Source organism: Lolium perenne, chromosome 4, assembly GCF_019359855.2.
Source record: "Lolium perenne isolate Kyuss_39 chromosome 4, Kyuss_2.0, whole genome shotgun sequence".
NCBI lineage: Eukaryota > Viridiplantae > Streptophyta > Magnoliopsida > Poales > Poaceae > Lolium > Lolium perenne.
This window is the reverse complement of record NC_067247.2, coordinates 241,113,437-241,136,417: the sequence shown is the minus strand read 5'-3', so window position 1 is coordinate 241,136,417 and position 22,981 is coordinate 241,113,437. Positions and strand designations below refer to the sequence as shown.

General features: G+C 48.0%; 2 protein-coding genes across 2 annotated transcripts; one reads left to right on the top strand and one right to left on the bottom strand.

Moving 5' to 3' along the window:
* Window positions 1-10,050: 10,050 nt before the first annotated feature.
* Window positions 10,051-11,048, bottom strand: LOC127332475 (uncharacterized). Its single transcript, XM_051358780.2, has one exon. It carries the CDS (start codon window positions 10,922-10,924, stop codon window positions 10,151-10,153), a length of 774 nt encoding a protein of 257 aa, XP_051214740.1. The 5' UTR covers window positions 10,925-11,048; the 3' UTR covers window positions 10,051-10,150.
* Window positions 11,049-15,189: 4,141 nt separating this feature from the next.
* On the top strand, window positions 15,190-18,156 carry LOC127332476 (glucose-6-phosphate 1-dehydrogenase, chloroplastic). Its single transcript, XM_051358781.2, has 8 exons — window positions 15,190-15,501; window positions 15,595-15,752; window positions 15,863-15,957; window positions 16,271-16,385; window positions 16,541-16,746; window positions 16,827-16,976; window positions 17,069-17,189; window positions 17,281-18,156. Exons 1-8 carry the CDS (start codon window positions 15,315-15,317, stop codon window positions 17,965-17,967), a joined length of 1,719 nt encoding a protein of 572 aa, XP_051214741.1. The 5' UTR covers window positions 15,190-15,314; the 3' UTR covers window positions 17,968-18,156.
* The last annotated feature ends 4,825 nt before the right edge of the window (window positions 18,157-22,981 follow it).

The following is a 22,981-nucleotide window of genomic DNA, read 5'->3' as shown; positions in this document are numbered from 1 at the left end:
AGAATTTTTCTGCAATCACAAGAAATGGATGGCAGATAGTTTGAAACATATGCCTGAGATTGTGCATTGGATCTGTTCAAGGAATGAACTGATGGACAAGTGTTGTGTCACATGTATGCTGAGGTGGGAATTCAGGTTGAGTTCTGATCAAGGGCATGGTGAGAAGTTTACTTGTAGTCAGTGGCGGAGCTTGGAAGAAAATCTTGGGCGGGCCAAACTAGAGCACAAAAATTTGCTCCAAAACTAAATCAATTCTTCTCTGACTATCCTTACTATGGAACTCTAAACAACAATAGATAAATTATTCATCCTACCAAATTGTTAACAAATAATTTCATTGCTACAGCCGATAGGGAAATTTCTGTGGAGAGAATCAAGCTGCAATTATATTGCCGTGAAGTGATTTGGGGAAAGAGAGTTGTCACTTGTGGCATGCGCCTGGGAGAATTGGAGCACGCTTACGGAAATGCTACATCTACGGACTCACGCTTACGGAAAACCAGTACGGGATTACGTGGAGAGAAGTGAGGGGATCACAGCCCGATAATCACGGCGCCCAGAGAAAACTGAACCAATCCCGTGATTCCACTTCCGTCCGTATCTTTAATCCGTAACAGAAGTGTCCGTAGATTTAGCATTTCCGATTGGAGCAGCTGCCGAGGTACAGTAGAAAAATCGGAGAAGATACGAGGACTAGAGGAAATGGGAGCTTATGTACTGGGTCTCCGAATCACGGCTGCTGCAAGTTTTCTGGTCGCTTTGCCGTCCTGTGTGTGGAGTTGCGTTTTTGGGGACGGGCCTGGGCGGCTGGGCGGCGGGCGACAGCACGCGCTACTTGCTGCTGGATAGTTGCCGGATCGAGTCTCTCCGGTAGCCCACATACCACCTCCACCGCTCAGTCACCAGCTTACGGCAGGTCGACAGCTGCCCTAGCTAGCGGCCTAGCGCCATGGATGCCGCTGGTGAGGAGTCGAGCAGGAAAATGATGCGACAAGGATAACTGAATCGGAAACAGATAAACTTTTCTCCCTTGCACTAGGCCAAGTTAACGCCTTCGTGGGCTTTACAAAGAGATGGATAGGCATATAATTTCTTTTCTCACCTGGGCTGGGCGGGCCATGGCCCGGTTTTGCCCCCACTAAGCTCCGCCAGTGCTTGTAGTGCCAGAAAATCTGTGGAGTTACAATGGTGTATCTTTTTTCCTAGCATCAGGATGGAACTAGTGCCATGTCCTTCTATATCGATGTCCTGCAATTTATTTGTTGCAGAAATTGGTGGATCCTGGAGGTTACACTTTGGATGGATAACTCGGACATTTCTGAGCTTGCGTGTTGTACTCTTTGGCGTTTGATGTTTATTGTTATCTTTCTTACAACAATGATATGGTCTGTAGCACAGCTGCTCAGTTATCAACAAGGTTTAAAATAGCACGTTATTTCTCCGCTAATAACGCGCTATACCATATCTAAGGATCCACTCTAAATTTTAGTAATTTTGCTAGCTGTGGCGCTATTTGCGAAATAGCATGCTATATCGCGCTAAAACTTTATAGCGTTAGCGCGCTATTTTTTTCAGGCAAGTTGCTTTCACTTTTTCGTGGTGATGATGAACTGCAATATGTTTGGTTCCACTTCTAAATCAGAAGATAATATCGCTAATGCTAATAATTTTTAATAAATAATTTATACTATGTTGTTGCCTTGTGAAATCCTGATGTTAGTCTTCTAAAATATTTGAGAACTATTTTTATATGTGGTTATGTATATATGATTCAGTCACTTTTGGACTATATATCCATTCGTTCTAGTGAAATTATTTATTTTTAGATTATATTTACTATTATTTTGAAAATGCAATTTGAAATATACCACGCTATTAGCACGATATAACATCCACGATGTTTGAAGGAGGCTGTCGCTATTTTATTTAGCATGCTATTTTAGACCTTGGCCGTTGGTATACACCCAAAGGATTTGCGTTGATTTAGGAATACTAAACACTACCAAGCACATATATGAGGAGGATTGCCATTTCTTTCACCAGCTTGCGATTAACAGTAAGATCATCTACACAAACCTGCTACTACCATATGATCAAGTTGGGCTTGCTCTTTGGCTATACAAGATTAAAGGCGTTACTGATTCAAGATTATTCGCCGGCTTGAGGGCAAGCCGAATTTCAAGGGAGGGAGACTGTAACACCCCTTATATGGGTTGTCCCTGTACGGTTTGTAACCTGGGCCTCGGGTACGACATGGGTCACGGGCCACCGTTGTCTGCGTGGGGTACTAGTAGTATAAGTATGAGTTTTGTTGAAAATGAATTGAAGTCTGGACCTCTCATCCTCGTTCTCTGTTCCTCAGAGAAAATTGCATATTGCTACCACAATTGCGGCTAGGGCTTCAGAAAACTACCACTTTTCAGGTCAACTGCAAAAACTACCACTTTTGCGTTTAATGGTTTCAGAAAAGTACCATTTCTGTGTAACACTCGATTTGGCCCATTTGATCAAGTTTTTGACAGAGATGGCCCACCATGTCATTCAGATAGAAAACTTGATCAAATGGTGGGCCATCTCTGTCAGAAACATGATCAAATTGGACCAAACCGAGTGTTACACACAATTGGTAGTTTTCTGAAGCAATTAGACGCAAAAGTGGTAGTTTTTTTGCAACTCACCGGAAAAGTGGTAGTTTTTTGAAGCCCTAGCCTCAATTGTGGTAGCAATATGCAATTATCTCCTATTCCTCACCTCTGTTCTCTCTGATTTCTCATCTGATTTTGTTGCGGTCAGAAACCCACTGACGAGTAGCGACGGGCAACACAGTAGAGCCGGGAACAACTTAGGGCTGCGGCTGGCCCTGGTCCCTCCGAGCGACGGCCCGCAAAGCCTCTGGTACGCACGTCCGATGCTGGTGCAAGGGCGTGCCACCTGACCTATACCTGGTCAGGAAGGTGATGGAGATGCCTCGCTTAGTTTCCTGCATGGCATACACGTAAACATTAAATACGAGCCTCGATCGGCTCTCAGGTTATCCTGTGAATCGGCTCAAGGAGCCGATCCACCCATGATTCGTACGAGGTGCACGAATACATGGTGGTCCTGCTTGATCAAGATAAAGCTAAAGCGATCTACGACGATTTAGGGTTTTCACCGCATAATCGGATCGTCCTACTCACGATTGGGCCTCGCGGTCACGTACGGTGATCGTAAGCCGGTCCTAGACAAGGCCTAAAAATCAACACGAGGTTGATCCTCGGAACATCCTGTCTAGGGCTAGCAAACGACACCCTACGCGTCGCTGGATCCTCCAACCCTTTGTAAGGCCTAACTATTGCAGATATTAAACTAATCCTTGAAGAACAAGGAGCAACCATAACGGATCGGATCGACTAAATAATGATCAAGCGAGGTGCCGCCCCTACACCTAAGATAGGTGTAAGGGCGGCTAGATGTATAAGGGTTGCACTACGACGGCATATGATACGAAGAACAATGCTAACCCTAACACATCTAAGATAACTACGTTGCTCGCCATCAAAAAGGCTTCAGTACGAGCAACGCATGAACAACGAGATTAAGCTTGTGCTGCCTAGATCGCAAGATGCGATCTAGGCAGCATGATGCTTACCGGTAGAAACCCTCGAGACGAAGGAGTTGGCGATGCGCCGAGATTGATTTGTGGTGAACGTTGGTTGTTGTTTATTTCATAAACCCTAGATACATATTTATAGTCCAGGGGACTTTCTAATTTAGGCGTGCACCTAACCGTGCACGGGTAAAACTCTACCTAACCGACACGTATCCTACTATATTACAGATACACGGGCCAACTAGCCCAAACTTTGCATAACAGGCCGATTCACGTATTTCTTCCATGTATATTCTTCAAATCCATCTTGATCGCGGCCCACCTCTGACTCGGTCAAATTCTGGTGATAACACATGCCCCCCTGGTTTTGGAATTGATAATTCCAAAATCACTCTGCTTTTCCTTTGTCGGGTCATGTCGTGGCTGAGCAGAACCGTCGCAGTATTCTTCATCATGATGACTTGCCTTCTCAACTTCTCTGCACGATTTGACAATTTTGGCTCCACCTCCTCAGAAACTGCTCGAGCAATAAATCTCTATTCCATCCCCTTTTATTTACAGCATCGAACAGTTCACCTCTTCATCCCTCTGCTCCAGACTAGCCGTCAGCCAAACTTGCCCCCATTGACCAGCTTTCTTCCACTGAACGCCGATGTTGTAGATGAAACACCACCAGCTTAATGAGAAAGAGGCTGCCTTGCATGCCGAACTGATGTTACTGCTGAACTCGGCGCAAAGGGTTGTCGGCTCATTGCAGCCGAGGCTGCTCTCATTGTACATTCCCTTCAAGGAAACGGAAGCTCTTGAAGCCGAACTGAAAACCATCTTGGCGAAAATCTGGGCCTTGAGCATATAGCCGGTAGGTCTTGTGTAATTGTACTAGAGTCGATGGCTGTGCATCGGCTTTGTCTCTTAGTTCTAAAGTCGATGTCCTTGCATCGGCTGTATATCGTGATGCTGATACATATTTTTTTTACTGGCCGATTTTTTCTAATCGGCCCCCAATGTTTCACTGCACACATGTTCATCTGCACATGTTCATCTGATTAGGTGCCCCCCGAGCCGAATCTGTCAGGTAACTGCAGACATCGGCTCTGTAGTTTAGCCAAGGCACCGTATTTGCACGTCGGCTTCGGTAGGACCAATGTTGATTTTCCCTGACTCACCAGCCGACGTAAACTGCTGCCCAGTAGATCGACGTTGCATACAAGCAGAACATGTGGTGAGGATAATTTTGGCCGATTGCTGGAATCGGCCTCCATATTGATCGAAGCGTTCAATGAAGGTTTTGTAATGTTCCTTCATAGATCTTTGGGGGCCGATCCCAAGGATCGGCCTCGCCACGTTTGCTCATCGGTTGGTTCTTGCTACACGGTCAGGCCAGTGGATAAGACCAGCCTAACCCTGCCCTTCGTCACGTCGATGCGCTCGCAGTCGTCCAAATTGATACCTGAGAGTGGCTCTTGGCCTGCTGCTTCCCAAGCGTTCATGCCAGCCGTTGAAATTTCGGCTGAGTCATCGGCCTGGACGACCTCTACCTCATCTCCATCCCACTGTATTACGCATTGGTGCATCGTGGAGGGAATGCAACAGTTGGCGTGGATCCAATCTCTTCCTAGCAGAACAGCATAGGTGCTCTTGCTATCGACGATGAAGAACGTCGTAGGGATAGTTTTCCTTCCTATGGTCAGATCCACGTTCAGCACACCTTGTGTGTCAGACGCTTGGCCGTTGAAATCGCTCAATGTCACGTTGGTCTTGATCAGATCTGAGCTAGAGCGTCCCAACCGACGTAGCATAGAGTATGGCATAATGTTGACTGCCGCTCCGGTGTCCACCAGCATCTTATTGACAGGCCTCCCATCGATATAACCTCGCAAGTACAAGGCCTTCAGATGTCTGTAGCTTCTTTCTCGTGGCTTCTCAAAGATAACCGGTCGTGGGCCGCAGTCAAGTTGTGCCACAGGTGCCTCGTCTAATCCTGGAGCACTGAACTCCGAAGGAAGGATGAACACCATGTTTGTGCCAGCCGATGTTTCATCATCGGCTTTCCTTTGCTTGGGGCGCCACTCCATTTTCCGTGGTCGACCCTCTTCATCCAGGGTTCGCTGAATTTTCGCGGCCAGATCAGGCCGCGCCTTTCTTAGCGTGTGCAGGTATAACCTTTCGGCTTCCTCCAAGCCGCGCAATCGCTGAACCCTACGCTTTTGGGAACGGCTGAGCCCATCAGGGCACCACCTTGGCCGGTGGTACCTGTGTTCTTCTTCTTCTCCCTCGTCTTCCAAATCCTCGAGATCTTCCATCCGAGGGGACTCAGCGTGTTTGCTTCGAGGCGGGAGAGGCCCTAAGCGTTGGAACACGGACACGTTGGCTGCCTCCTTCTTTTTCTGGTTACATTCTGAGCAATTGCCGATTGTAGGCAATCGGCTCATTCCTGAATCCCAGCAGTATCTGAAGAAGGGGCAGTCCCAGTGCCTATCTTCGTCGTCTTGCTCCCTTGATTTTTCTTTGGCACGGCGCTCGTACTCCTCCTCATCGCGATCACGCCGACGATGTCTCCTGGCGTCCCTAGCCAGACGGTCTCTATCATCATCGTCGCTGGATCGTCGGCGTTGGCTATATTGACTCACATACTTATTGAGGAGGTGATCAGAGAGGGGTCGCTGATATCTTATGTTCTTCACTTCTCCCTCTGTGACGTAGCGCTTGCCATCGTGACGGAGCCGATCGCGTGGAGCGGCCTCCTCTGTGTCCTTGCTACGAGAGCCGCTGCCCTCGTCTCCATCCTTGCCAGAGTGGTGTCCAGGTCCTACCATGTTGATGCTGAACGAGGATCCTGGCTGGCAACCTTCAGGGTAAGTGCACTCCACCATGTTAACGGCGGGGAAGGGGTGAGTGTCGACCTTCATGGCGTACTGGTTGAAAATCAGACGTCCTTGTTCTATCGCCATTTGGATCTGCTGACGCCACACCCTGCAGTCGTTGGTGGCATGGGAGAGCGAGTTATGCCATTTGCAGTATGGCTTTCCGTTCAGCTCCTGTGCCGTGGGGAATTTGAGGCCTTCGGGTATCTTCAACTGCTTCTCCTTGAGTAAGAGGTCGAAGATTTGCTCAGTTTTGGTCACGTCAAAATCGAACCCTCTGGGCGGACCTTGTGTCTTTACCCATTTTCAGGACACGGGGGTTGCCCCCCGAGTCCATTCGGCCACTGCTACCTCTTGATCTCCCGCAGAGCCTTCGTCTTCATCTGCCTCAACCAGGACTACCGCACGCTTGAATTTGTCCTGGTACAAGTCTGGATGGCGCTGTTCATATGCTGACAGTTTCTGAACCATGCACGCCAGTGAAGGGTAGTCTGCTTGGGAAGCCATATCCTTGATTTGTGAGGCACGGCCCACCACTGCCAACTCGACTGCTTCTTTTTCAGTCACACGAGCCGAATAACATCGGTTCCTCAGATTTCTGAAGCGCTGGATATATTCTGCCACGGTTTCTCCACGCTTCTGACGTATTTGAGCTAAATCGGCAATGCCGGCTTCGAAGCTTCGAGTGAAACCGCATGTGGAACTGTTCTTCCAATCGCTTCCAAGTCCGGATCGAGTCCGGTGGCAACGAAGTGTACCACCCGAAAGCCGATCCCGTGAGGGATCGTGCGAAGAACCTCACGCGTAGTGGATCCGACGCCGAGGCCGTTCCTAGCTGTGCCAAATATCGGCTCACATGCTCGATGGAGTCGGAACCATCCGATCCATCGAACTTGGAGAAGTCGTGAGCCGATACTTGGGTGGTAGCGGGACCAACTCGTATTCATCGGGGTACGGCTTGGAATAGCCGATTGTCCTCCTTTTCGGCACCATGCCGAATCGGTCCCTCGGGATCGTGCGATCCGATCCACGGTCTTGGCCGTAGGAGTCGAACTACGAAGATTCGCCGGGTGGCGTACTTAGCCAGCCATGCTTGCTTTTCCAGCTACGAGCCAACCGCAGGAGCTGAGCTCGGAGGTTCGTCGGGGTGGCATATTTAGCTAGCCACGTACGCTTCTCAAGATCCGTCGCCGACGTTCCTCCCGCTTTCCCGAAGTCCTCGCTGTCGCGGCCTGGTTTGTGAGCGCCCGATTACCGCATGATGGCACGTATGTGCACATGTACCCGTGAGGGATCTCCTTAGGCGCCTCATGCAAGAACGCGGTCACTAGGGTCAACACCGATCTTGTCGACGACGAATGCCGGTGAATTAGGCACCTCTCGTGCTGCCAACGCAAATGCCAGCGGTCGACGGGACTGTAGTGTCATCTCTCCTTGGTGTGTCCCGAGAGCTGGTCCCGACGGAGAGTACTAGTGCCTCATGATCTCTGGATCACCCGGAGAGCGACACGCTCCAAAGTGTTCACCAGGTTCTCGAGTGGCGGTGCGGCGAGTGAGCCACCATGTAGTTGATCTCCGACGTAGGGACCTGGTGCGTTCTTCGACGGGGCGGCAGGTCTATCCCATCGAGCGCACCATCAGGCGAGAACCCCTTCCACCTGATGCCATGTGAACGGGTTCTGTGAAAAGAGCCGATGAGGTCGGCTTCGAGGATTGCTTTGACCTCGTCATACTTCTTCTTGAGCTCGTCGGTCAGATCCTCGTACGTGACGGGAGTGCCGTCCGCCATCTCAGATGTAGATGGCGATGTGGTTGATGTCGAAGCTTGTCCCACCGGGCGTGCCAGAATGTGTTGCGGTCAGAAACCCACTGGCGAGTAGCGACGGGCAACACAGTAGAGCCGGGAACAACTTAGGGCTGCGGCTGGCCCTGGTCCGTCCGAGCGACGGCGCGCAAAGCCTCTGGTCCGCACGGCCGATGCTGGTGCAAGGGCGTGCCACCTGACCTATACCTGGTCAGGAAGGTGATGGAGATGCCTCGCTTAGTTTCCTGCATGGCATACACGTAAACATTAAATACGAGCCTCGATCGGCTCTCAGGTTATCCTGTGAATCGGCTCAAGGAGTCGATCCACCCATGATTCGTACGAGGTGCACGAATACATGGTGGTCCTGCTTGATCAAGATAAAGCTAAAGCGATCTACGACGATTTAGGGTTTTCACCGCATAATCGGATCGTCCTACTCACGATTGGGCCTCGCGGTCACGTACGGTGATCGTAAGCCGGTCCTAGACAAGGCCTAAAAACCAACACGAGGTTGATCCTCGGAACATCCTGTCTAGGGCTAGCAAACGACACCCTACGCGTCGCTGGATCCTCCAACCCTTTGTAAGGCCTAACTATTGCAGATATTAAACTAATCCTTGAAGAACAAGGAGCAACCATAACGGATCGGATCGACTAAATAATGACCAAGCGAGGTGCCGCCCCTACACCTAAGATAGGTGTAAGGGCGGCTAGATGTATAAGGGTTGCACTACGACGGCATATGATACGAAGAACAATGCTAACCCTAACACATCTAAGATAACTACGTTGCTCGCCATCAAAAAGGCTTCAGTACGAGCAACGCATGAACAACGAGATTAAGCTTGTGCTGCCTAGATCGCAAGATGCGATCTAGGCAGCATGATGCTTACCGGTAGAAACCCTCGAGACGAAGGAGTTGGCGATGCGCCGAGATTGATTTGTGGTGAACGTTGGTTGTTGTTTATTTCATAAACCCTAGATACATATTTATAGTCCAGGGGACTTTCTAATTTAGGCGTGCACCTAACCGTGCACGGGTAAAACTCTACCTAACCGACACGTATCCTACTATATTACAGATACACGGGCCAACTAGCCCAAACTTTGCATAACAGGCCGATTCACGTATTTCTTCCATGTATATTCTTCAAATCCATCTTGATCGCGGCCCACCTCTGACTCGGTCAAATTCTGGTGATAACAGATTTCCTCTCAAATCGTGCTAATCCACTGTAAAAGTTGAGGATTGTTTCCTAATTTTTGAACTCTCCGGGATCCTCATTGTAAATTGTACCGCACGCGTTGATGATTTCATGCAGAGTATCCCAAGTCCCAACCCCTTCGGGGCCTTCCTCAGTTAGAAAAAAAAGAAGGGAACGAAGTAGTCCAAGCACGACTTGGGAATCAAGTAGCTGCTAGCCTGGGTCATACGCGCAACGACCCTAGCTGGTCTTACTATCGCCCTTATCTCGTCATATCTGGCGACAATCAGGTTCCACACAAAGGAACGAAGCAAACACGGTCATCATTCAAGTAGCTGCTAGCTTGGGTCGTACGCACAACGACCCTTACTGTGGTCGTATTATCGCCTTATTATCTCGTCATATGTGGCTACCATTATGTTGCACACGAACGAAAGAACGGCGCTAAACCTGTCATCATTCAAGTAGATCGAACTTAGGAGTTGTGATTTCGTTGTTGTGCTTGTCGAGCCTTCTTTAGCCCGAATTGCCAAGGTGGTTCAGTGAAATGTCGCGGAAGAAAAGCGGGACAACACGAAGAAAGACATGAACTTCACATGAAGTACTAAAGCTAGCACGATCGTTTCCATCAGCTTGACATATTCACTCTACGTATGCATCATTTCTTGCTCTGCATTCTGTTCTACACCGTGACCAGCTGCAGGCTCTCGAGCTGCATCTTCCTCCTCGTAGTGGCGATGAACTCTTCGAACTTCCTGTTCATCTCGTCCACGTCGTCAGCGCACTCGGGCTCTGTTTCCTGACGCGTCATCTCTCCTCTGCTTGTCTGGTCACCAGCGACCGGTTCTTCAGAGTGCAGGCAGGAGATCCTGTCCTGCACTGCAACAATCTCAGTGCCAACACCACTGTGATCGAAGAAGCGGCGTTCAGAGCTCTGTTTGTCGACCGCAGGAGCGATGATCTCTCTGGCCATGGGAGATGGCTTCCCGCGCCGTAATCGCGCCGCCGTCTTGTCCCGCCCAGGGCTTCGTCGACGTACAAGCTTGAGACGACTGTCGTCGGCGACGGTCTGGTTCTTGACGTCTGAAGACGCGGCAGCAGTCGCAGTACTTGTCCGCGTCATCTCGACGATGCTCTTTGGCTTGGGCTGAGCCTCGGAGCTGGTACTGTCGCCACCGACCGCGGTGGTGGTAGCGGTGCTGCGTCGTCGAGCGGGAGCGGCGAGGAGGCCGGCGTCCCTGAGGATGAGGAGGAGGATGGCGTGGCAGAGGAGGATCATGTTCCTCCGGTTGACGAGCCCGACGAGCTGGCGGGCGTCGAACCGGAGCGCGGAGAGGAAGCGGTCGGCGAAGACGGCTGCGGCGCGCGGCGGCTGGATGAGGAGCGCGTGGGCGAGGAGGGTGACGGCGAGGAGCGAGAGCAGCGCGGTGATCCTGGCCTCCATTCTCCCCGCCATGGCGATCACGCGGTTGCTGGTGATGTGATGGGCGATGGATGAAGCCGCTGATTGGTGTGCACTCCTATATAGGAGTAGGAGTGTAGGACGGGCGGACTGAGAGGGAGACGCGACGACTGCAACGACCTGAACGGGTGGGAAATTTCCAAAGGGCGTAGAGAACATGGGGAGCGACGGGATGACCGCGTCCACGTCTGGGTTTAATACGTCCAGCAAAGCGGTCTGGCCAGTAGGACTCCGAGTCGGTCTACTCTTTAGGTCGGGTTGGGATGGGGCCCATGTGAATTCGGAATATTTTCACACCTGACCTGAGTGACCTAGGACTGACAGCGATGGAGACCGGATCAAGTCCACCACGGCTCGGCGCAGGGTGTCCGTCGCGAGGAGTCGACGCGTACGCTGCCTGCGGTACGGTGGCCGTGGCTCACGGAGAGACGCGTTGCCCTGCCCAGCAGGCAATTCAATTGTTTCAGCGTCCGGAAGAAGGAGACACGCCCTCCCTTTCCCAGGTCAATCAACGGCCATGCATGCGGTGCGGCTGATTTCTTACTTTCATCTAGTCTGGCAACGAAAATATCTAGTGGAACCTGGGTCTAGGTGGACCTAGATTTAAATTATTTTTTTTGAAACCGTGCCTATGAGGAACTAGACATTTTTCGATAGAAGCGAAACTTGGCGTGACAATTCAGAAATTCCTAGTTGCGACCAAATACGATTGAGTCTGGCAACATCATATATCATGTGCGTGACATTATATTTGTTGCGACCAACAAATAACTTCCTAACATTCCTTGTCAGCTCCCAACCTTCGGGGCAGGCTAGGGGTGCCAAACAAGTCTAGACAACATAGCTTAGGATTGTCCATCCAGTAGGTGCATCCAGTAGGTCATCTCGTTTAGGTCCATCAAGCAGGATTTGGATCATACACAACTAACTATATATTTTAAAAAGATTGAAAGCTATAATAATAGATCTATGATACCATCTAAGCTCAGGATGCTTGGATCCCCAAGATATTAATTACTATTGGCATAGAAACTCGACATGCTATATTAGATCGACGATCTAGTGTTTCTGGTTTATCAAAAAAAAAATTATATGACTTGCTTGAACTTAAAATTATGGAAAATGCACTATAGATCTTGTACTTCCTAATGATTATACTAAACATATTTTTAGGTAGAGTAAATGATATTATGGTTGAATTACATATGACATTTTTTATTGTTGATTTTATTGGCATGCATATGAGGAGTAAAACCTTCAGACCTATATTCTAAGACCTTTTTTTGAGAACCACGTGGGCTGCCATTGACTCAAAAGAAGGAAATGTAAAGTTTCAGTTTTCTCACAAGAAGAGCACGGAGCAATTTCTAGGGAAAAAGAAGGTGGCACAGAGGTACAAGTGTCCACATGATCTTCAAGGTAAGTAAACCTAGCTATAGCCGCTTTACGGGAGGCAACCCACTCATTTTTCTTTTGGTTTTTATTTTTACACTCTTGCTGTTGCAGGAGAGTTTTCTTTTGGTTTCTTTCAGGAGTTTTCAATAAAGTACCAAGTTTTACCTATTTGAATGTTTTAAAGTTGACAAAACTATTTGGAGTTGCATATTCCTACATGGTTGTTGTTCACGAAATGTATTTTCTGATTTTTTTCGTAACTTTGATTGAGCTGAAATTTATATTGAAGTTGCGAATTGTCATCCTATGTATGCACAAAAATCAGCAAAAAATCCTGACATCCCTATGTGGGCTAAATAATTACTTTTTGTTGTTGCTGTTTTATGGACAAATTCTATCTTTTGTTGCTTAATCCATTCTTTTGAGTTTCAACTTGACTTTTTTAATTTTGTTGATATTTTGTGAATTTTGCAACTTACTCTCTTGACACTTCAAACCAAATTTTATTTGGAGGATTTATAGCGACCTGCATTTTATCTTTATGACCACTAATGTCATCCCCACATAAAAGAAATGGAAAAGCGTTGTGTCGTATAGTTTTTCCACATGGAAGGAAGGACCAACAAACAAGGACGCATTCAAGATATTTTAAATCCATCATCTTGGGGATGCCCATAACACCCCACTAGACCAATCAAACTCTCGGTTTGCACACCTTTCAACATTGTTTTTCGTGCATCAATCTGATTTTACATAAGCTTGGAGCGTATGTATCTAGTTTTTATGTTTTTCTTTGCAATTTATATATTTGGAATAAAGATACCACAATATGAAGATGTATTTAATGAATATGAATGAGCTACCAGAATAAAATTAAAGTTTAAGTTGGATGCTTAATTGCTAATAGAGAAAGGGGAAGGGGAATAAAAGTTACATTACCTGTTGTGCATGTTGTCACACTTTGTTATTTGGTTCATTTATTTGAGCGAGTGACAGGTTGGAAACGTCTTATTTAGTGGTACATCTTATTTATAGCATATATGTTTACCTTTAGGTTGATCTTGCCTATTAAGAAATGATTAGTACTATGGACACTTTTGCATGCTTGTATATGGTCAACTATCCCCCTCTTGCTAGCAAAATAATAAAATCAAGCAAAGAATTATGCATCCATGATCCCTTAAATCAAGGTATATCAGTAGTGGGCACCATATCTACATATATAGAAAAATGTTATTCCAAGTATATTTATTGTGTGTTGGTTTTATTTAGCTTACAAATGGTATTGCTTATGGTTGTGTTTGTCATAGAGAAGTTGGTTGTGGGATGATCACAAACTCATAGGTACAAGCAACCTTGTAGTAGAATAAAAAAATGTACACCCGAAAGATAAGGGGAAAAACCCTTTGAGAAAGGGTGCATCCACAAAAGATGAAGGCAAAAGGCCTTCGAAAATGATTCAAAAGGTAAGAGGGTGAGTGTGCCAGCAAATTTATAAAATTTATAGGTACAAATGTATCCAGTCATAACAAATGTGTGTTGAGTGGAAAGAAGCAAAAGGTGTCCAAAAATAAGAGTGCAAAGAAATGGGGTGCAATGGAACGGTGATGTACTATGGTTAAGCATAAACTTAAGAGGTAGTGTTTTGGAAGCTAAATATCACGTGTACATGTTTAATCCCTGCTTACGTTCTACTTCTTCAAGTGTCCACAAATATAAAAATATACATGATTCGAAAGACAAAAGTATGACAATATATACATTGCACTTTCACTTGCTATCATGGTGATGGCAACAACACTGCGTGTACCAACTCGTTGGGACATCCAAACGCAAAGTGTTGTAGCAAGCTTATTTTCCCCCACAAGGGTGACTCGAAAATTTATGCGGAACTCCGGGTTGTTTCTTCTTCTCGTCTTCTAGCAACCTGCAAAGCAAAGTTTTTTTTTCTTGTGTCCCCAACTCCACCATGTGTTGGTCAAGCACAAGGTTTCGTATTAGTATAGCCTTAGGTAATTTGACATAATGTTTGATGATGATGGAGACGTTGGAGAAGGTAGAGTCTCTAGCGGCGGCTCCGACAGAGTTTCCCCCTCCAATTTTCGCTGGTTCTGACTCTATTTTGGTGTTTTGGTGTTTCTGCAGCCCTCTCCTCGAGAAAGCCTCGGGGGTTAATACGTGCATTTTACATCATCAATATAGTGACCTATATGATCTGTTTTGAAAGATATTTGTCATGATTTATCATTATTTATGCCTTTTTAGTTGATTTATGGGACTTAGTCTCTTTCATTATTTGTGCCAGATCTGGACCGCGCACCACCGAGCCACCCGCGGCCGCCACGCATCCACTCAAGCGAATGCCTGTTGCGATGTCATTGCCCCGACATGATGGTCAGGATGGGCCAGGTCTCGGCCTCACAGATATGCGGGATAACACTATGGCCTGGACCGTAAACTGAGTTCCGTTGGGATTTCCACCAGTTAGGCTAGGGCTGGGCCTTATTTTATAGCACGACCGTCGTGTCATGCCAGGCCTAGGCTTGGGTTTTCTGCACCGGGCTTTGTTCGGCACAAAGCCTGGCCCGGGCCCAAATATGCCGAGGTGTTGTTGGCGCCTGGCGGCGAGTAGGAGGAGTTGGTGGGTCGGAGGAGGAAGAGGTGGCGGAGTGGGTCATCTAATATTCCTAAACCAAAGAGGAAGAAAATAATAAATAATAAGAAGAAAAATATCTTGGAGCAATTAATATTTTTCTTGAAGGAGTTGGATGATTTATTGATGACCACGAGTCGTTGGACCACTACCGACAATCCCCAGCCCAGCTGTCAGGAAGACATTATCAACAACATCGATCCCCATTCGTCCAACCCAAGCTTCCGGAGTTCAAAAAAAAAAAAAAACCCAAGCTTCCAAATCTATCTGTCGACGGCAGATTCAGATGGATTGATAGCTTGCTACTCCAACTTTTCTTGTTTCTTTCCTGCGCCAATGGCAAGCATCGCCTTAGGCTGCCATCTCCATCCCGCCGCTACTTTCTCGGCTCAGCCGTCCAACGCAAGCAACCAACAGCACCGCCATTGCCCACCTCAGAGGACCCATGCTGCCGGAAGAAGGTGCCTTCTTAGAGCGAAGTCCTCAAATGGCCGCCCACAGATCGGTGCCTCCTTCAGTGATGGTACTCGGACCTGCAACTAGCACGGCTGTCTGAAGTTCTGAACTCGCTGCCGATTGCATACAAGAACACTCTACCGACAAGTGGTTGTTGCAGGGGTGCTAGATGGTCAGTCCTCTGGAGCTGGAGCCGTCGTGCCGGAGCAGGAAGAGAACACCGTCAGTATCACGGTCGTTGGAGCCTCCGGCGACCTTGCCAAGAAGAAGATCTTCCCGGCGCTTTTCGCCTTGTTCTACGAGGACTGGCTCCCCAAGGTTTCCAACTGCGGTTTACCTCTCTTAATTCAGTTAATTACAGTACTGTTCTCCAATTTTTGCTTTGGAGTATGCTAGTTCTTTCTTTTAGTTAACTTCTGTTAATGCAGCATTTTACAGTTTTTGGCTATGCTCGTAGCAAGATGAGCGATGAAGAGCTCAGGAACATGATAAGCATGACCCTGACTTGCCGGATTGATCAGAGGTACCGCTTAAATATTTTCATACTTGGTCCCTTGCCATGTGAGTTGTCTGTGTTGGCCTTACTTGTAGAAGACTATCTGATTTTGCACCTTGCCCTGGGTGTCAATTAGTTGTAGTTGTGTTGGCCTTACTTGTAGTCTCGTTTATTTGTTTGATTTTGCATTTCATTACCAAAATTTGCCTTTCATAATGGGCTAACTTTGATCAGCAGTATCCAGTTTATTTTTTCCATTTTCATACACTGTTTCGCAGTCACTCACAATCTCTAGTGGTATTTTCCTAATGTAACACGTTATATTGGAATGATGAAATAGGGAGAACTGTAGTGATAAGATGGAGCAATTTCTGAAGAGATGCTTCTATCAGTCTGGACAGTACAACTCAGAGGAAGGATTTTGCGAATTAGATAGAAAACTTACACAAAAAGAGGTAATACTAAATACCTAATGCACGTTGTTTAATACTTACTATGAGATATAGATTAGTAGCACTGCAGAACTCGTGGAAAATATTCCCTAAAATTGAATTGAATTCATGGAAAATGTTGCATAGAAAAAGAATTCATGGCAAATGTTTGTCATTAGGCTGGGAAGCAACCAAACAGGTTATTTTACCTGTCGATTCCACCAAACATATTTGTGGATGTGGTGAGATCTGCTAGCCGCACTGCTTCATCTCGGGCTGGCTGGACTAGATTCATAGTGGAGAAGCCATTCGGACGTGATTACGAGTCCTCAGGGGAGCTCACCCGATCCCTGAAGATGTACTTAGAGGAGGAGCAAATCTTCAGGTATATACTAAATGTGCAACGATCAACAGTTTCAGAGACTCTGTCCCATTCTTAAGATTTACTACAATTTTCTGTGCCAGGATTGACCATTATCTGGGCAAGGAGCTGGTTGAAAATCTGTCGGTCCTCCGTTTCTCCAACCTTGTCTTCCAGCCACTGTGGTCGAGGGACTACATTCGGAATGTGCAGCTCATATTTTCCGAAGACTTCGGCACCGAGGGTCGAGGCGGGTCTGCGCTACCTTCGATTCATCCAGTAACAAATTTAATTTGCTTACTGATTCAGGAGATAACAGTTTTGGTTTGTTGGTTTTATATTGCAGCTACTTCGACAACTACGGGATCATCCGGGACATCATGCAGAACCACTTGCTGCAGATACTGGCCCTGTTTGCCATGGAAACCCCTGTCAGCCTCGCCGCCGAGGACATCCGCAACGAGAAGGTTGTGATGAACAACAGGCAACTTGAATGTTAAGCTACAGTAACGTGGCTGGCTTAGCTTGCTCTGAGCCTCTGGTGTTGTGTTCATTCAGGTGAAAGTGCTGCGATCGATGAGGAAGCTGAAGCTGGAGGACGTGGTGGTGGGTCAGTACAAGGGCCACACGCGCGGCGGTAAGTCGTTCCCGGCGTACGTGGACGACCCGACGGTGCCGAACGGCAGCGTGACCCCGACCTTCGCGGCGGCGGCGCTCTTCATTGACAACGCGCGGTGGGACGGCGTCCCGTTCCTGATGAAGGCCGGCAAGGCGCTGCACACCCGGCGCGCGGAGATCAGGGTGCAGTTCAGGCGCGTCCCCGGGAACCTCTACCGGGGAAACGTCGGCACGGACCTGGACATGGCCACCAACGAGCTGGTGCTCCGGGTGCAGCCCGACGAGGCCATCTACCTCAAGATCAACAACAAGGTGCCGGGGCTCGGGATGAGGCTCGACAGCAGCAACCTCAACCTCTTCTACTCCGAGGAGTACCAGCGGGAGATACCGGACGCCTACGAGCGCCTGCTGCTGGACGCCATTGAAGGGGAGCGTCGGCTCTTCATCCGGAGCGACGAGCTCGACGCGGCCTGGGCCATCTTCACGCCGGTGCTCAGGGAGCTGGAGGAAAAGAGGGTGGCGCCCGAGCTGTACCCGTACGGCAGCCGGGGCCCTGTCGGCGCGCACTACCTCGCCGCCAACTACAATGTCAGGTGGGGGGACATCAGCAGCGACGGATCCTTCTAGCTAGTTCAAACTGTCTGACGAACACACCAAGTCCATGCCGTAATTGTTTTCTTCTGTCACATTGGTTTCTTTCTGAAAAGGAGGAACGTGTACAGACAACCGATGCACGCAGTCACCCATCCTCAACAATTTATCATTTGTTGATTTGTTCCGAGGGAACAAATTTCTCAGAAAATAAAATGTTTTACATGTTGTGGTGAGGCATCGGGAAAGAAAACGGGACTGCACCCTTGGCTCCGTCTCCGCGACCGAGGGGGCGAACCCTAGCCCACTGTCTTCCCTGGACGCCGCTGAAGAGGGCAGTGGGGATTTGACCCTAGGCTCATGATCCTCGGTCCTTGGCTCCTTAGCGCGGTCATATGGAGGGTGGCTGCCACGCTGAGCTCGCCATGCCTGACGGCGCTGCTCGGTGGCTTCTTCGTGCTCCTCAGTGTTTCTCCCCAGGCCAGAACCCAATGGCTGCCCCTTCCTCTTGTGGCGGCGGGCGGCTCCGGGGATGACGGTGGGATGCGGCCTCTGGCAGCGAAGGTGTTGCAGGTGGAACCCAAGGTGGGGGCTTTTGGACGTCGGATCAGCGGCTTCGGGTGGTGTTGCCGATGTCGGCTTTGCGGCGGGCGTGAGTGTTGGCCAACATCCCCGATCGTGCGGGCGGCGGGATTGCGGCAAGCTGATGGCGCGGTGTGTTGGCCTCTTTGTCTGCATGCGGCGTCAGATCTAGGAGATCGAACCAACAACACTAAAATATGGAACTCTTGACATGTACTCAATATCTCCATCACTAGTGGACATTGCAATGCTAATAACTTGAAATGCGGAGCAATAAGAGTACTACTTCATGCATATTAAAATGTTGAAATACTTTCTTAATTTAATTTTGTTGATTAAGAAATAACACACTAGATTTTTTGTCGCTTGTAGTTTTCATATCTCGTATTTTCTTAGCAGCACCAAGATCCTTCATCTCAAACTCACTACTTTATTGTGCTTTCAAAGTAGTGATATCTTTCTTGCTCTTGGTAGGAATCAACATATCATCAACATATAACAAACAGTATATACGTGATCCATTAACAAAATTGATGTAAACAAAACTATCATACTGAGATCTCTTAAAATCATGTGCAAACATAAATGAATCAAACCTTTTGTACCACTATCTTGGAGATTGTTTCAGACCATAAAGGTACCTCTTTACCTTGCAAACAAAATCCTCTTCTCCGAGCACAAGAAAACCTTCAGTAAAAGCTTCCTTACCAAACCACTTTACCAATAGCGCTACGCTCTCCGACAATGGCGCCAGAAAAGTGTTTTGATGGCTCCCAAGTGTAGGAGATTAATTGTAGTACTTCTCAATAAGAAAGATTGTCGACCCCACGAGGAGCTGAAGGTATTGGTTAACGGATTTGAAAAGCAAACAATAATAATAATGCAGTATTTTTGGTGTTTTGAGTATATAGTTTGCAATAAAATAAAGTGCATAAAGTAAATAACAATGTGTAAATGCTCTCAATGAGAGAAATTCCAATCCTCCATGCAGCAAGAGGACAAGCTCAAGTGTGTGTGTGCGCTTATATGAGACAAGTGTTCCCGAGGACGGTATGAATTTACTAGCATTGTAGTTCTACACAACATGTAAATATTTTGTCATGTTTCATTCCCTTAGGACCGAAGCCTAAATTAGGTGCAACCATAGATGTGAGCAAACACACCCCTTATGATGGATCCTAGAGCCATTTTCATGTGCAGGTATAGGAATCATTAAGACATAAATGCCTCAGCATAGCAATAAGATCATTGATCCCCAACATAAACCCCTCTGATGCAACTCAAAATACTGGAAAATGGTTCTTGTCATTCCGTCCTTTCCAACACTCATTCATTACATTGAAGTGTAGTCCTATGAGCCCATATAGGTGAAGTAATATGCAGTCGATATTCACATAAAATCATCATAAAACAACATAAAAGATAAAAACTTGACCAAATACTCATGCACATCATATATAATCATAGCCATATCATTCTATGCCCTCGGGAACATGGGAAACAACTCACAAGTGTCAAAAATGATATCGTATAATATCTCCACCAAATGATGACAAAGTACCAATCACAAACATGCAACTAGCACTTAAAACAATATTCGAGGTTCAATCAAACACAAACTATGAGGGGGATGAAGTCGATCTCGTAGATGGTGTTGGTGGTGATGATGGTGCCGATGGAGCTGCATCCCCCTATGTTAAGGAGAAGTGGTGATGACGATGACATTGATTTCCCCTTCACCAGAGGCACCGGTGCAGCAGGATTTGCCCTCTCCTGGAGTATGAGAGGACTTTCGCCTCCGTCGTCGCCTCAATAATTATGGAGAAAAATATGGCTTATGTTTTTGGGCAAAACGGAGGGGTCGGTTAAAAGGGGAACCCGAGAGGATACCCGAGGGCCAAACGAGCCATGGTGGCACGCCACCTGGTCTCTTTTGGACCTCGTGGCCCCTCTCACATGCTTCTTTGGTCCACGGCGCTTCTTCGGATGGAAAAATGATCATGTATTTTTCCTTTGATTTTTAGGTGTCTGGAAGGTCCATGAAACAATAAAATACGAAAAAGGAGATTTTCTGCCTCCCATGAATTAAATAACAATAAAGGAGACTTTGTAGGAAAGTCTTGAAAATCAAGTAAAAATGCATAAATAATGGTATATGATAGCAAATATCGATCAATAGAAACCAAACATATATGTAACAATATTGATGATGTAAAATGCACGTATCAGCAGTGCAACCGAAAAATCTCAACTGTAAATAATTAATAGGTGAACTAGACCATATCTCAATTAGATTTTTATTATCAAGAGGAATGCAAGGTGACATGTTTATCAAGTAACATGTGGTGGAGGTTGCTTCAACCCAAAAACATATGTGTGTACCAACATTGGAAGGTCTTTCTTTTGCACCACCAAGAAAAGTCTTGCGGGGAGGTCCTCACACATCAGCATGCACATAATCTAAAATTCCTTAAGTGGTATAAACTCAAGCATTGAATTTAAAACTTTTATGGTTACCAAAACGTAATGCTCACAGAACTCAAGCTTACTCAAATTGCAGCCATCTTGCAGGTATCTCTTGTGTAATTCTACCATGACATATTCACTCATATGTTCAAGACACAGATGCCACATATTAGTTTTGCTAGGTTCATCAAGAATAACAGGAGAAACAATACCAGACAAAGTGCTACCTCTAAGAATATATAATTTCGCAGAATTTATACCACCAATCATGTGAACGAGAGAACCTTTTGATACCTTAAAAAATCCACGAGAACCGGAGTCTTTGTACCCATCAACATCAAGGGTACTAAGAGCATCTCTAACAGAGCCCGTAAATCCCGCCGGAACTGAACTTTTCCGGCGGATTTACGGGTTCGGGCCGAAACGCGCGCAGATCAGCGCCCGAATACATGGGCCGTCCCATAAATGAAGTTCAGGGGCCCGAGAAATCGAGCGGACGCCCCGTATTAAAAGGGTTCACGGAGGGGAGTTCGGTTCGCAAACCCTACTCCCCTCCGCTGCTCGTCTCCCGCCGCCGCCGCCAGTGACCATTTCCGGCGAGCGATTCCGGCCGCTCCGACGCCGCGCCGCCGCTTCGGCCATCTCCCCTCCGTCCGGAATGACGCGTTCTAGACGCGTGGGTAGGGGAGGTGGCCGATCTGGCGCTGGAAGGTGCACTCGGCGCCCGCCAAGTACACGGGCGTCGCCGGAGCTCGCCAGGCGTCGGCGCTACATCGGCGCGTGGAGGAGGGCCGGCCGGAAGTGGCCGGAGATGATGTCGTACCTCGCTGCGCGCGCGGAGGAGGCGGCGGAAGGAGAAGCCGAGGCGCCCCCCGCTGCTGCGGCGTGCAGCCCTCCTCTGCCGGCGCTGCCCCCGCACGGCGACGACGACAACGATGCCGGTGGGACGCCTCAAGCGTGCGGGACCTGCTCCGAGGCGGCGGTCGTCGAAGTGGCGGCGGTCGTCGACGCCTAGGAAGATCGGCGAGCAAAAACCCTCCGCCGGCTACATTAGCTCCCCGGTGACAGTATAGTCACTCCGGGGACTAATTCTACTTTAATTTAGGTGCCTAGATCGTAATGTACGTGTAATATGCATGTATTTGTAGGGATTCGTTGCATAGAAAATAAAAAATTTCCTACCGCGAACACGCAATCCAAGCCAAGATGCAATCTAGAAGACGGTAGCAACGAGGGGATTATCGAGTCTCACCCTTGAAGAGATTCCAAAGCCTACAAGATGAGGCTCTTGTTGCTGCGGTAGACGTTCACTTGCCGCTTGCAAAAGCGCGTAGAAGATCTTGATCACGGCGCCACGAACGGGCAGCACCTCCGTACTCGGTCACACGTTCGGTTGTTGATGAAGACGGCGTCCACCTCCCCGTTCCAGCGGGCAGCGGAAGTAGTAGCTCCTCTTGAATCCGGCAGCACGACGGCGTGGTGTCGGTGGTGGTGGAGAAACCCGGCGGAGCTTCGCTAAGCGTGCGGGAAGTGGTGGAGGAGAGAGGGCCGCTAGGGTTTGGGAGAGGGGGGCGCCGGCCATCTAGATGGTGCGGCCACCTTGTGTTCTTGGGGTGGCCGGCCCCTCCCCTTGGCCCTCATTATATAGGTGGAACACCCAAGAGTTGGTCTACAAGTCTTCGAATAAGACCCCAAACCAAAACCTTCCATATCTCATGAAACCTACCCAAGCTAGGACTCCCACTAGAGGTGGGATTCCCACCCTTCCTTGGGAGGGGGTGGCCGGCCCCCTTAGGGGAGTCCACTTGGGACTCCTCCCCCTTTAGGGTTGGCCGGCCATGGTGGTGGAGTCCCTTTGGGACTCCGCCTTCCAAAGTGGTTTCTTCCGGACTTTTCTAGAACCTTCTAGAACCTTCCATAGAACCTTTCGAATCATTTTAAATCTTATAAAATGACTTCCTATATATGAATCTTATTCTCCGGACCATTCCGGAACTCCTCG